Genomic DNA, 13,423 nt, shown 5'->3' with positions numbered 1-13,423 from the left:
ATGAGTTTGCCACACAGGAGTACAGTGCTCCCTGTGCCACAGGTAGGTGCCCGTGAACAACTGAGAAGCTCCAGCATGGGCTATTGCAGGTTCTCTTGAATTAAAGTCTTTGTAGACCTTGCATTTCCCCAGCCTGTGTATACTCAGCCTGTGTGTACTGCATTTATCTTCACTGTGCCTACTGCAATCTCTTGGTACACCTCAGTACAGAAACCAAAAGCACTACTGCCACTCAATTTCCTGTGTAAGATCAGATACAGCTTTTATTTTCATTCACTGAGAATAGCAATCTCAGTGTTACTGCCTTCATTTGCACAGTGGCAATCATCTTTTCCTCTGTGTTTTTGTCACATTATGCAAATAAGATTGAAGTCTCCCTTGGGATGGAACACAACACCCAGCATTTTGTGTCTCTGCCCTTTTCTGGGCCACATCTGCTGTGCTGCAGACACTGAAAGGTACTGAGGAATTGTCTCCCAAATATCTTGGTGAAATTTTCATGTTATCCACATGTCTTTGCTGAGGACCTTTCAAACTCTGCTTGGTGTTATTTTTTGCCTTCCCTTGGGAAATCCAATTGTTGAGAGAGAATGTGTATTACGATAGCTCATGTATCTCCAGGATAAATCTGCCTCCCCTCCCCTCTCTGTAGCATAGATATTTTGAACATGTCCAGCTATTCCCATTCTGTTATCTGTCTGCAACTGGGCATTTTTAGGTGAAGCAGTTTCCCAGAGTTGAACAGGGCTTGAACTCACATAGCCATCAGAACACAGAGATGTCCAGGGCTCTGGACACTGCTCATCAGAATACTTATCTCACTCTGTCCTTTTTTGACCTCCAGTCAAGGCTGAACAGGGAAATTCCTGAAGAATGCATCTTATCTGAGCCTTGCTGTATCACCTCATATGTCTCTGACCCTAGAAGATCTTCTTGCTGAGGGTGGGGTATTGAAACATTAGAGGAGGACACCTCAAAACCAAAAAGGAAGTAACACTATAAATAAATTAAGTTTTGATTCTCATCAGATCTATCTGGCTTTGTTTTCTGTTACTGTGTCTTGTCTCTCCTCCATCCATAACTCTGACTGTGTAATGGCCTGAGATTTCAATCCAGAGTCATCCATGGCAAGGTGATGTTTGGAAATATCAGAAGGCAGACAGCTTTTAGCAGTTGGGAGATTTGTGTCCATACTTGTCAGTTCTCTAGGAAGAAAGGAAATCCTACGTGATCCATTCTGCACTGGAAGTTTGTCTCTCTGCCTCTAAAAGAGGATGTTTTCTGCAAGATGATCCTTGGACAAAAACCTTTGATCACATATCACCTTTGATCTCACTGTGAAATCACAAATCACTGCTATGAGATGGAAGGACAGTGTGATCTTTCACAGCAGACTAGATAGAAGTGGAGGGAAGACCTGTGGACTTTTCCATTCTAGTAGTGAAGACGTCTGCTTGCTTCTAAACAGCTAAAGTGAAAACAGAGAGGGACAGGGATCTTAACAGTGTCATTCATAGAATTGTTTAGGTTGGTGAAGACCTTTAAGGTCATCAAGTCCTACAATTAACTCAGCACTGCGAAGTCCACTGCTAAATCATGTAGGGTTGCATGGGACTGTTGTGACCCAACTGTAGGACCCAGCATTGGGCCTCATATCATTGGCCTAGGCTCATTGATCTAGGCTGTCCAAATCCCGCTGCAGAGCTTTCCTATCCTCCAGCAGGTCAACTCTCCCACCTAACTTGGTGTCTTCTGCAAATTTGCTGAGAGTGCACTTGATCCCCTCATTTAGATCATCGATAAAGGTATTAAACAGGACTAGCCCCAACACTAAGCCCTGGGGGACACCACTGGACACAGAGGCCAGCTGAATGTAGCACTATTCACCACCACTCCCTGGGCCCAACCATCCAGCCAGGTTTTTACCCACTGAAAAGTGTACCTGTCCAAGCCGTGGGCAGTCAGTTTCTCCAGGTCAATGCTGTGGGAAATTGTGTCAAAGGCTTTACTAAAATTGGAGTAACATCCATGGCCTTTCCCCCACCCACTAAGTGGGTTACTCTGTCATAGAAGGAGAACAGGTTGGTCAAGGAGGACCTGCCTTTCCTGCTTGATTGCCTGGTTCTCCTGTACATGCCAAGTGATGGCACTCAAGATAATCTTAGAATTTCAACCAAGAACCACACTATGAGTCAAACCCCTTGCATTTTTCATGAGAACTTTATCTTCTACCCCTCACTGGAGGCCTGTAGCTCTCTTCTAGTTTTTTTGAATAATTTTAATACTTTTTTTTCCTCCCTTGCAACTAGGCTTACAATGCTTCAGCAGAATTCAGAGGAGAAGCCATAGATTCTGATAGTTTGGGTTAAACATTAGGCATGTCAATGTTTTGAAAGATCACATTTTCTCTGGTCTAGATCTCTCACAGGGATGCAAGGGCAATCAACCTCAGTTTAAGAGGTCATATGGCACCATGTGTATTTTATTTACATGTTTATATGTGCAGAGGTGCCTTTCACTCTCCCAACGTAAGCTGACGAAAACACACCTGTAGGAGTCCCTCTTGTAGCTTCTTTCATGTACACAAACCCAGGTTGTCAAAAATTTAAGTCACTGATGCAGTAAAGGACCTGAATTTTTTTCAGTGACACTGATGTTCTTAGCATTATTATCATCCATGTGGATGTCTCAAGACTCTCTTTCCCCTTATTGAGCCAGAACTCCTCACTGTGTGAGGAATGCAGTTTGCTCTGGCCCCTTTTATATCTGTCCTTTTGCTATGGGTCATGAGAAACTGACTGTGCTGAAGTGATATAGCTGAGACTGTTACTTAGGGACAAGCAGGTTCAGAAGTGACAGGTCAGCAAACTTGTGCATTCACACACAGGTTTGCAAATACAGGGTATCCTCTACTGCAGACTGTAGATGGATGGCAATGGCTCCTTCATCCTAGTTTACTTTCTGGTAAGTAAATGAACTCTGCATGGTTATGGCATTACACCTTTACTGCCTCAAAAGAAACAAAGTGATCATCATGACAAGTTAATTTAAAAGTCTGTAAAATTACTGTAGCATGTTCCATGTTTTGCTGCTGCCTGGTTTTAAATTAACCAACACCTGTCGTCCATGGGCAGCCACATCACTTGGCATTTGGAGCTCCCTGGCCATTCCGTATCTGTGAAGCAGTTTGATATTTCTCTGCTCAACCGGACTGTGAATCATCAGTCACATTCTTGAATGTCCTCCATAGTATACCATTAGGAAACTTTAGCAAGGCTAAAGGAAGTACAGGAATGTCAGAATATTGAATTTCTATCCCCATGGAGCATGCATGGCATACTTCAAAGGCAAATCACAGTGGTCTAAAATTCAAACAGTTTAATTCAGCAACCAAAGCCTATGTTGTTTTCAGAACTTGGAAAAGTAATTGCTTAATGGTAAAAAAATAGATGGCTTTACTATTTCTAAATCAAAACAAAATGCAATTAGCTGGACTGGAAATACTGTTCAGCTTTCACTGAAGGTGGTTCATTCCATAGACTTCTCTGAATATGAAGTGTGTAAAGGTCTTGAATGTGTAAATGCCAAACACCACAGAAGACAAAGTGACATAATATTAATATCTAGCAAAATAGATGAAGAATTTTATTTAGTCTCAACTACATTTTTTGTACAGGCTCACTAAAACAAATCGGATGGAACATAGTTTGGATACACAGTGTGCCATGATACCTAACAATAAACATTTCATGAGAATTAACAGTTATGTAAGATCTTTCAGCATTCAAAAAGTTAAACCCACAAATTAATGAGACAAAACCAAGAAAAGGGGAGCATTCCTGGAGATATGTAAGAGGCCTATAGAGAGTTTCATCAAAGCAACTCTATGATTTAAATAAATGTGCCGTTTAGACTAGACTTAGGCAAGTAGGTTATGGGCAAATGCCATTAGCTTTTCCTTGGGAATCTCCCAGAAGCAGCAGACACAAGGTATGGAAGTTTCCACAAGAAGGCCCAAGCTCCAACTGGAGAACAGGCTAAGTTAGCAGCTTAAGGCATAATGCATGCACACATTCCTCCTGCCACCATACACTCTAATCTTAGAAGAGGGCAGACTATATCTCTTTCCACTCTTCTACAAACAAGAAACAATCCCAGAAGGGTTGTCTACAGGTAAGATCACAGAGGTTGAATTTCTTTTAACATTAGCTGATCATCCAGGCTGCCTACCTGTGGGAGACATGGATAGCCATCAGCAGAGACCAATTCTATTAAGGTTATGGTTTCTAAGTCAGGGGAGAGAAATTGTTCCCAAGAAGCACCTGTCCTTCTCTATTGATTACATAGGATCACAGATGACAAGTTCAAAGAACATAGCACAGACAGAGACACATTAGAAAGGCTGACCCCAACTTAAATCATTTGGTCCTCTTTTTTTCTTCCTCACTTGTCAGTCTTACTACCCTGCATACAGGCATTCCTGGATGGTATACTCTTCAACTTAAGAAGCCAGGGACATTAAAGCTGTGACTGAAAGCTGTGCAGGAAAAATCAGAATTGGGAATAAACTGTTCAAAAATCATTGGTGAGTACAGTTAATTTATTTGTAAAGTTAATTTCCCACTCCTTGCAGGCATTATTCGTCTGTCACTCCATAGGGGGTGGTGGTGGTAGTGAGGCAGGTGGGTTCCAGCATCTGGGAGTATTCTTCATGCATTGCCCTGGTCTACTTCCTCTGCAAGGATGAAAGAAGACGGGAGGGGAGAGAAGTTAGAGAGATATGTCAGTTCCCCCTCTCAGGATGAATGACAGAGAGAGCAAAATGTGGATATGGAAGCCAGGTTGTGTGAGAAGTACAAAATAGGAGAGTGAGTTGCTGTTTCACCAGGGTTGACAGTCATCCACAGCACTCAATACTTATGTCACCTTCACGGCTATGTGAGGTTGAAAGAGGGCTGAAACTCATTCTGACCCACTGGGAGAGATAAACAGAGTAGGATTTGTCACAACTGAGATGTACACAGGAACACAGAGCAAACAGGCAAGGATGTTCTGTGCAACAGTGAGACATACTCTATTTCTTTCTCTGCCAAGAGTGGAAGGAACCTACAGCACTCTACAGCAGGGAAGGAAGCCTGGAAATTGAGATTTGCCTTTTAAGTCAGTGCAGACTACCTTTGTACACCTAGACCAGGGGATGAACTTCTTAAGTAGCAATTTCCCATTACCCTTTTCAAGGAAGATAAAAACTCTGCCTTTTAACAGAAACAGGGAAGAGTAGCCTAAAATCTAAAGCCTCTCCACCAGTCTTAGACTGAATAACCAGACCACACCAATACATCCTTTGGAAATGCTTTACTATCCACTCAAGGTCTATCTTAGGACTTATGCACATTTTTCCATGAACTGAGGTTATAGGTCTAAAATCAACAGAACACATCTGTACCTATGGACACAGCCCAGGTTAGCAAGCAGTATGGAGTAAAAGTGTGGGAGTTCAGGCTCTTTTCCAAGATACCAGGTAAGAACATGAAAGAAGATAAATTTCACCATTTACCACCAGCAAGTGACAAAGCTTTTGCCTTCCCCAAGTCCAGATAATTTTTTCTCTTCCCTCAGATAGCACAGTCAGGCCCTGCGAAAAAACACTTCCCAGGAACTCTGCTTTACAGAAGCCTCCATATTCCAAACACGTGAAACTGAGCAACTGCGGGGAAGCAAGACCTGCCATTCTTCATATTGGAAGACTCCACATAGGATGGGAGAAATATCCTTGGTCAGGGCCTTTTACAGAAGCTTCCACATTACCTGAGCTCCAAAGCTAAACACATGTAGCTTTGCACTGCAGAGAACCCCCCCGACAAAGACCACAGTATCTCTGTCCTGCCAGCTCAGTCTCCAAACCAAGACTGAGGAATGGCTGCCTGGGGTCATGAAGCACACCTGCCTCCTGAGAGACAACCCTTCTGCTTGGGCAGGAGGTAGCTGAGCAGGAAGCAGCTGTTGCTCCAGGTAGTAGCTACCAAAGGCAAACTTGCCATCTCCTGGGAAACAACAACAGTGTAAGTCACATACTCTCAATTTCTCAATATCTGTGCCTGTAAGCTGGGCAAATGTAATCCAAATTCAACCATGAAGAGAAAAGCACTGCCTGGAAGACTAAAAAATACAATTAAGAAGATGTAAAGAACTGTGAAGCGAAGGGGTCTCGGTACCCTACCTGTGGCACAGGGAGCACTGTACTCCTGTGTGGCAAACTCATCTGGAAAACAGAAGGGAAAGGAGAGAGTGAACTGCCATGACCCCTGGCACTGCTGACAGAGGGACAGGTGCCAGAGATGCTTTTCCCAGGCTCCACAGCAGGCTGCTGACACCATCCCCAGCTTCCCTCCACAGATCTCAATTGGGGTGGGAGGAGCCCAAGTCACAGCCCCGTGTGGGGGCAGTGGCAGCAAGGCAGAGCCACCCAGCACAAGCAGTTCCAGCAGGTCTCCACCCCGGTATGTCCAAGGGCTGCTCAGGCACCTTCTCCCAGCACACTGGGGTGGGGTGGGGACAAACAACTCTGTTGCTGCCAGCCTGGCGCAGCAGCCAGGACAGCAGAGACACAAGGAGCAGCAGGTCTGCCTGGAAACACAGGCACAGCTGTGCTCTGGGGCCAGACCTGAGCACAGGACCTTCAGCACCCACAGCTCTACCCTGGACCCCTCTGCACTCAGAGAGCTCAAGGTGATGGCCCAGGCCAGCAGCAGCTGTGGGTTCACACAGCTCCCTGTGCCACTCCACGTATCCCACTGCCCACCCTTGCTCCCACGGGCACTACCAGCCCCCACTCACCTGTCTCGTAGTAGTCATAGACCTTCACCTGGGCTGGCTTCAGGCCCTGCACGGGGATGTCCCGCTCCACCGTGAAGGAGAAGCTGAGGGTCTCACTGCTCAGCTGGGGAAGGGAAGCAGTAGAGGGTCAGGGGCAGCTCCACGTTGTCCCAGGCTCCCCTATGTCCATGCCCCCTCACTCTGCCCTGCCCCCCGTCCCTGGCCCTTGGGGAACATGGGGCCTGCAGGCCTGGCTGAGGGCAAGGGGAAACCCTGGGGGAAGCTCTGCCTGCCGGCGAGGTCTGCGCCTGATCTGTGCACGAGTTGGAAGGAAAGATTGCTAAGGGCTGGGAAGAAAGTGGCAGTAAGTCTAAAATGTTAGAAGTCAGTACAGGATTTGGTCCCACTCTTATCAGAGCCATGGTAGTTTTGAGTCCCAGATATTTTGCCCTGTGTGGCCAAGAATCCCAATGCCTTTGTTTCTGATTCATCCTTGCCCCAGATGGATACTCACCTTTTCCAGATATATTAGAACATGGTTGGTACTTAACTCTGTGCGCTCAATAACAGGGTGGCCTTCCAGCTGAAGGAAGAAGACCAAGATGTTACTGCGTTGATAGTGATCTCCCTGTGCCACTTGCACAGCCCTGTGAATGTGATGCACTCTGGATGAAACACTGTAGCACTCTGGGAACTAAGCAGCACAGAACTGCCTCCTTGTTGTGCCACATAGGGATCATGGTCCCCAGGCCTTCCATTCGCCAGTCTGGCTGATGAAGTACAACCTGGCTTCAGAAGAGACTTAGCACTGGTTCAAGCACAGTGATGGAACAATTAATTGAAAATATGTTCCTTCTGGCTTGCTAGCTCTGCACCATATTATTATAGCCTTTAATTTCCAGTTCATGCCTGTATTCAGCGTCTCCAATAGTTACCCAACACTCAAAAAGTTATAATGCTATAAGATGTTTTTAGATCAGCTGAGGGAAAAAGGAAACAGCATTACTTTAAATGTACTATACACAGACAGTGTTAACAGGGAGGTGTTGGGAAACAGTGAAAATAAAAGTTCCCATCACCAGTCTAAAGAAAAAGTTATTTAGTCTATTTTTCCTAGATTGATAACATCATCTCCCCTTGCACTGGCCTTAAGCCATGTATGAAAAGAGAACACTGTGCATGTCAAATGTGCAGCTGACAATGGCAAAATCAAGCTGACACCCTACAGTTTGCTACAGACATTTGAAAGGGTCTTGAAAATAAGAAGGCGGATGTTTTCCCCCTATACTCAGTACTGGTCAGGCTGCACATCAAATCCTGTGTTCAGTTTTAGGCCTCTCACTTCAGACATTGAGGTTCAGAGAAGGGTAGAGATGCTGGAGAAGGAACTGGAATGTAAGTGTTACAAGGAGTGGCTGAGAGTACTGGGATTGTTTAATCTGAAGAAAAGAAGGCTCAGGGGGACCTTATTCCTCTCTACAGCTACCTGACAGGAGGTTGTAGCCAGGTGGGATTTGGTCTCTTCTCGCAGGCAAATAGCGACAGGACAAGGGGAAATGGCCTGAAGTTTAGCCACAGGAGGTTTATGTTGGATATTAGGAGAAATTTCTTTACTGAAAGAGTAGTTAAGCACTGGAACAGTCTGCCCAGGGAAGTGGTGGAGTTACCATCCATGGAAGTGTTCAAAAAAAGAGCAGACATGGTACTTTGTGATATGGTAATAAGTAGGTATGGTGGCACTCTGTCAAAGGTTAGATTTGGAGGTTTTTTCCGACCTTATAAATTTGATCATTCTATGATTCAGTGTTGTTTGTATGACGAAGAGCACCCTACCTTCCTCACTGAGGACTTCAAGGGGATGAATCCCGACAGCATCTTCACATCAACAATCACCATGTTGGAGCTGTTGCGCTCTCCAGCGTAACTAAGGAATTGAGCAACAAAGATTCAGTGCACATCAAGTCAAAGCTGGGGACACTTCCAGCTTATCCATAGCACTTGGCACCACACCAAGTCCTGGCAGTCCAGCACCTTCTTCTCCAGCTATGCCGGGTTCTCCTAGTCATCTAGGCAGCCTCTCACTAGCCCAGCTCTAGGCTGCCCACGCAACTTCACCACTGCAGGACCCAGCCCAGCTGTTTCTTGCCCACCGTCCCAGGAATTCATTGCACCTCCAGGGCTTCCAGACTGGCTCACCCTGGGGACAACCAGACCTCCTCCAGCCCCCACGGCTGGACAGGAAGGCTCAGACCAAAACACAGACTCACCTGACATTTATGCCAATGTCAAAGACCTTGTGAGCCTTGGAGTCCACACATGTCTCTGGGATAGTGTACACATGAAGCATGAAAGGTGCATCCTCCTGTGTGGGCTGCACGTTGTACCTCAGGCTTGTCTAGGGGACAAGCAGCAGTCATGTGTGAGCACGTGTGTGTGATGCCCAACGTTGGAGAGAGGGGATGCTCTCCCCCACCCAGCCTCCCCACTTCTCCCATTCTCACAGCTCCTCCACACTGCAGGTCTTTCCCTCCTTCCCTCCCACACATTCTCTTCCACAAACTCTGCTCTTCTCCTCTTCCCTTGACCAGAGCCTTCCCTCCCACTTCTCCCCTCTCTCCTGTCCCTTCTTCTCCAGGTGGAGATGGACTTGATGATCTTTAGAGTCTTTTCCAGCCTAGATGACTCTATGATTCTGCCCTCTCCATGGCTCCAGCCTGGCAAGAGGCTCCCCTCCCAGGATGCCACCTATCCCTATCTCCCTCACCTGCAGGTAGACACATCCTTCACCAGACACCTCCACACTGTACTCCCCCGGCACCCGGGGAAGGGACATGCGCTGGAGCAGCAGCCGGTTTGTGAGATCCACTTGGAAGTCTTGCTGGAAGTTCCCTCCAGATTGCAGGGTCACTTTGGAAGCTGCCCCACTCTTGGCATAAGTGAGAGCTCCATACAGGGACAAGGCTTGGAGAGCCACCACTGTGTCCTGAAAGAGACAGATCCCAGCACCCAGGGGGGCGCAGTCAGCCTTTCCATAGCCTGCCCTCCCACAGGTCTGCCCTTTCAGTTGGCACCCTCCCATCCATCCTTCACTTTCTCCAGTGTTAAGTAGAAAAGACAAAAAGACAGAGGCAAAGATCAACTTTTGCATGTTCCCATTCCATTCCTGTGTCCTCTGGATAGCAGTTGTAGCTTCCGTGACCTCCTTGGTGTGGAGCTGTGCACAACCTTCCCTTGCACTTTACAGGACAAAGCAGCAACTTTATATGCACAAACAAAGCGCAGCATGAGCCCTCTCCAATGGCACAAACACACGTTCCTTGTGTCCCTATCATTCTGCCCCACTGTGTCAAGAAAATCAGGTCATTAATCAAAGTATCAGTCATTCCCAAGGACACTACCTGACATACTTGCCTCGAGCACCTCAAGCACTTGGCATGGTGGGTACTGCACGGCTATACTGCAGGTCTAATGTTCCAGCCTTCCTGACAAACCTTACTGGGCTCCCACCTGGCTCTCTGACATTTCCCATCCTCCGACATTGATGTGTGAGGTCGCAGGAGGGAATGGGAAGCAGCTCACCTGGGTGGAGGAGAAGCCTCCATTGGGATTCTGCTGACCACTGATCCACTTTGCAATACGAGATGCAAATGACAGCTCCTCCTGGGAAGGTGCTGGCTGAGAGGTGAGGTAAGCAAGGAGTGCATAGGCTGTCATCTCCACTTCAGCAGAGGGAGCTCGGTAACGGTAGTATGGGAGATCAACTTCTGGCTCTTTCCCTGGTCGCTGCCAATGAACAGACCCATCTTCACAGGAGGCAGGGAGTGTGGAGACAAGACAACAAACAATTATTACTAGTTATTGCAGGGGAGTTCTTGATCTGCTGCAACTCCTGGTGGGAGAATGCAGCCTCCAGGATGAGTCTGTCATGCAGGATGAAGGGGGAAGAGTTAGGTTTACACATTTTACGGGTTTACAGTTAGTATGAGACTGCTGAGCCTCAGGCCTAGATGCCATTTTGTTCTAGACTCCAGATTCACATAGACGCTTTTGGGCTTGGGCACCTCAGGGAACCAGAGGCCTAAGAAGGATACTGCTCTTTCCCTTTTTGAGTAGAGATGCCGGGGTTCGGCAGTGACAGAATCTGTGAGACAAAATGGCTCAAAAAATGTGACCAGGGCTTGAGAGTCACTTGCAGTTGGAGAAGGTAGAAGGTGTGGGGGATACTCCCCTCATCACCCTGCTACTTGAGCAAATCCACTGTCTGGTCTGATTGAACTAGAATGCTTCTGAATTGTTACATGACTTCCTAGAAGACTCCGAGCTAATGCTGTGGCCTCCACAGTGACCTGTATGTTCATTTTCTCTCTCAACACATCCAGCACTTCTCTGATTTACATGCCTTGTGCTGTGCAAGGTCAACTTTGTTCTATGTTGAGCCTGTGCTCTGGAAGGAAGGAGTGCCCATAAACATTATTAAGCCTTTGCTAAGTGGTTCCTGGTGTGGCAAGAGGAGTGGACTAAGGAGAGATGCCAGGAGAACTACTCTTTAGTTCATTACTGAGGGGATGGTACCTAGTGCTTCCCAGTGAACTCCCTCAAAGCAGAGAGTCAGGACTTGGGACTGAGAGGGAGTTCTCATAAAGGTAATCCCTTTGCACAAATCTTTCCTCTCCCTCCACCTTTCCCTACTCACAGAAGCCAGTTCCTACATTAACAATTCATCATGGTTAGGCTTCGTGAACGAAGATTTGGGAAGGGCTCTACCCACGTTTGTTGCAAGCGTGTTGGTGGCTAAAAAGGCCAATACGAGATAGGCATGTCCGGTTGCAAAAGGCACAGCAGAAAGACTCCTTAGGTGGTATATTCTGCAAGGCACGATTCTTTCTGCGTTGCCTTTTCTCCTCAAGGGTGATCCTGCATGCTTTCTCAAAAGCATCAGCAGCGTTATAGATGGTGTGTCTCCAGGCCTCCCGATTGGAGGCCAGAGTAGACCAGTTATGATGGTGGTCAATATGGCCAAGGCTGAGATGTTGAACATTAACAATTACCCCACCAACAAAAGCCATTTTATCAAGGGAAGATGTAAGGCCAATGAAAGAGATGTCCCAGCAGGAGTACTCACCCTCTTTCACGGCTTCCTTTTCAAGTGAGTCAAGCAATGTCTTCCGCTTATCTGTTTTCCCTGCCAGGGCAAATGCATATGCTAGCAGTGCCTTGGTGTACACATGGTTTTCTTTCTGATCTGCTGCTGTTTCCAGGCAGAACAGAGCATTCCGCACCACCGAGTGCTGGGGAGAGAGAGAAACTGAGCTGGAGCAGCCAGAGATCACACTGAGGCCCATCTTAGAACATCAGGAAGCGGATAGTACCTATGGACCCTTGGCAACCCCACTTTCTGCTCTGACAAATATTGTACTATTGTGTATCCCTTCCCTTCCAGGCCCAATAATCCCTGCACAAATGGGCAGCCCAAGGCTGTTCCTTATCTTGTATTAACATTTCTCTAATATGTCTTGTTTGATTTAAAGACTGGGAAGCAAGACTCCGATCCTTCTGTCTTGAGAAGAATTACTTTCTTTCTGTAGATGTCCTGAATACTTGCTTTCCTCCTTCAGCTATCGCCCTGAGACTCTTCTGTGCTTTCACTCTCTGCTCTGTCCTTTTCTTTTCATTGTTTAGTTCCCCTTTTCTAGGACCTCCTGAAAAAAATTTAATTTTGCTGGAAGCTGATAATGTAGGTTCTAGATTGGCAGGAAACTATCTCTGCATAAGAAAGAATATTTTTTTTGTATTTTCTGGAATGTTTTTTGTGACACATTAACATTAACAATGTATGTCTTTTCCAAGCCAGAATCTCAAGTATGGTTTGAGAGTGCAATCATAAAAAATGTAACTCCTTTACACAGTGTTAAGTAACAGACTAACAGATGCTGTGACCCTATGACCTTGCAGCCAGATGCATGACTATTTCTCATTTGTGATGGAAAACTGCTATAAAATTGAAACAATAATACTGCAGAGAGAGCGTGTCATGATCTGAATCCCAACAGCACATTTACAGCTTAATCAGTGATCTAGAAGTAAAAGATGTATTTTTCAGTGGCTTTGTCCTTTGCCTTCACTGGGTGTCTACTGGAAGATGAAATCTTTTGTGATAATTTCTGGAGATGCAATTCAGCTGTGTTTGAGAAAGCAAAGAATAAAACCAAAATTGGTTGTGTCTAGCCTCACCTAAGGTTTCATATGCTTCATACAAGGTAAGTGTTGGGGAGGAGTTCAGTCTAATGACAGGATGTGGCATTAGACACACATGCTCAGAACAGTGCTAATAAGATTTTTATGAGGATTTAATATAGCTTACTTATAGAAGTATTCTGTATGATTGTCAATAGCCTTAATGACTTAAGGGCTGTGTTAAACTTAGGATTTCATGCAGCTTAACTTGAAATGCACCTATATCTCACTCAAATTCTGACAAACCCCTTACTTCACATTCAATGGTGGTTTTAGGCTCAGACAGGGAGTTGAAAAACTTCTTTGTTATCCAATAAATTCTGCCTGAGAGCCTGTCTTCTAAACACAACACATACCAAAGAAAGAATACTTT

The 13,423-nt window shown here is 46.0% G+C and overlaps 1 protein-coding gene and 1 long non-coding RNA gene across 5 annotated transcripts in view; one reads left to right on the top strand and one right to left on the bottom strand.

Moving 5' to 3' along the window:
* On the top strand, positions 1-1,027 carry LOC113964866. The gene is made up of 2 exons (XR_003533324.1): positions 1-42; positions 845-1,027. It is a non-coding gene; the product is annotated as an uncharacterized LOC113964866 (long non-coding RNA).
* A 2,589-nt stretch (positions 1,028-3,616) lies between these two features.
* Positions 3,617-13,423, bottom strand: part of A2M (alpha-2-macroglobulin) — a 39,849-nt gene continuing 30,042 nt past the window's right edge. For 3 of the 4 annotated variants that reach the window (XM_027677618.1, XM_027677619.1, XM_027677620.1), the window contains exons 28-36: positions 11,939-12,104; positions 10,396-10,619; positions 9,581-9,799; positions 9,084-9,211; positions 8,650-8,740; positions 7,331-7,399; positions 6,838-6,940; positions 6,221-6,262; positions 3,617-4,735 (exon numbers count right to left, since the gene is read on the bottom strand). In XM_027677618.1, coding sequence (XP_027533419.1) covers positions 4,710-4,735; positions 6,221-6,262; positions 6,838-6,940; positions 7,331-7,399; positions 8,650-8,740; positions 9,084-9,211; positions 9,581-9,799; positions 10,396-10,619; positions 11,939-12,104 — 1,068 coding nt within the window. In that variant the 3' untranslated portion in view covers positions 3,617-4,709. Of the gene's footprint in view, positions 4,736-6,220; positions 6,263-6,837; positions 6,941-7,330; positions 7,400-8,649; positions 8,741-9,083; positions 9,212-9,580; positions 9,800-10,395; positions 10,620-11,085; positions 11,526-11,852; positions 12,105-13,423 lie in introns of those variants that run through there. The other variant, XM_027677621.1, reaches the window with a different exon arrangement.

The sequence above is a fragment of the Neopelma chrysocephalum genome, unplaced genomic scaffold (genome assembly GCF_003984885.1).
Source record: "Neopelma chrysocephalum unplaced genomic scaffold, ASM398488v2 Primary Assembly neopelma1_43, whole genome shotgun sequence".
Lineage (NCBI taxonomy): Eukaryota > Metazoa > Chordata > Aves > Passeriformes > Pipridae > Neopelma > Neopelma chrysocephalum.
The sequence above is the reverse complement of the archived record's forward strand: the minus strand, read 5'-3'. Positions and strand labels throughout refer to the sequence as shown.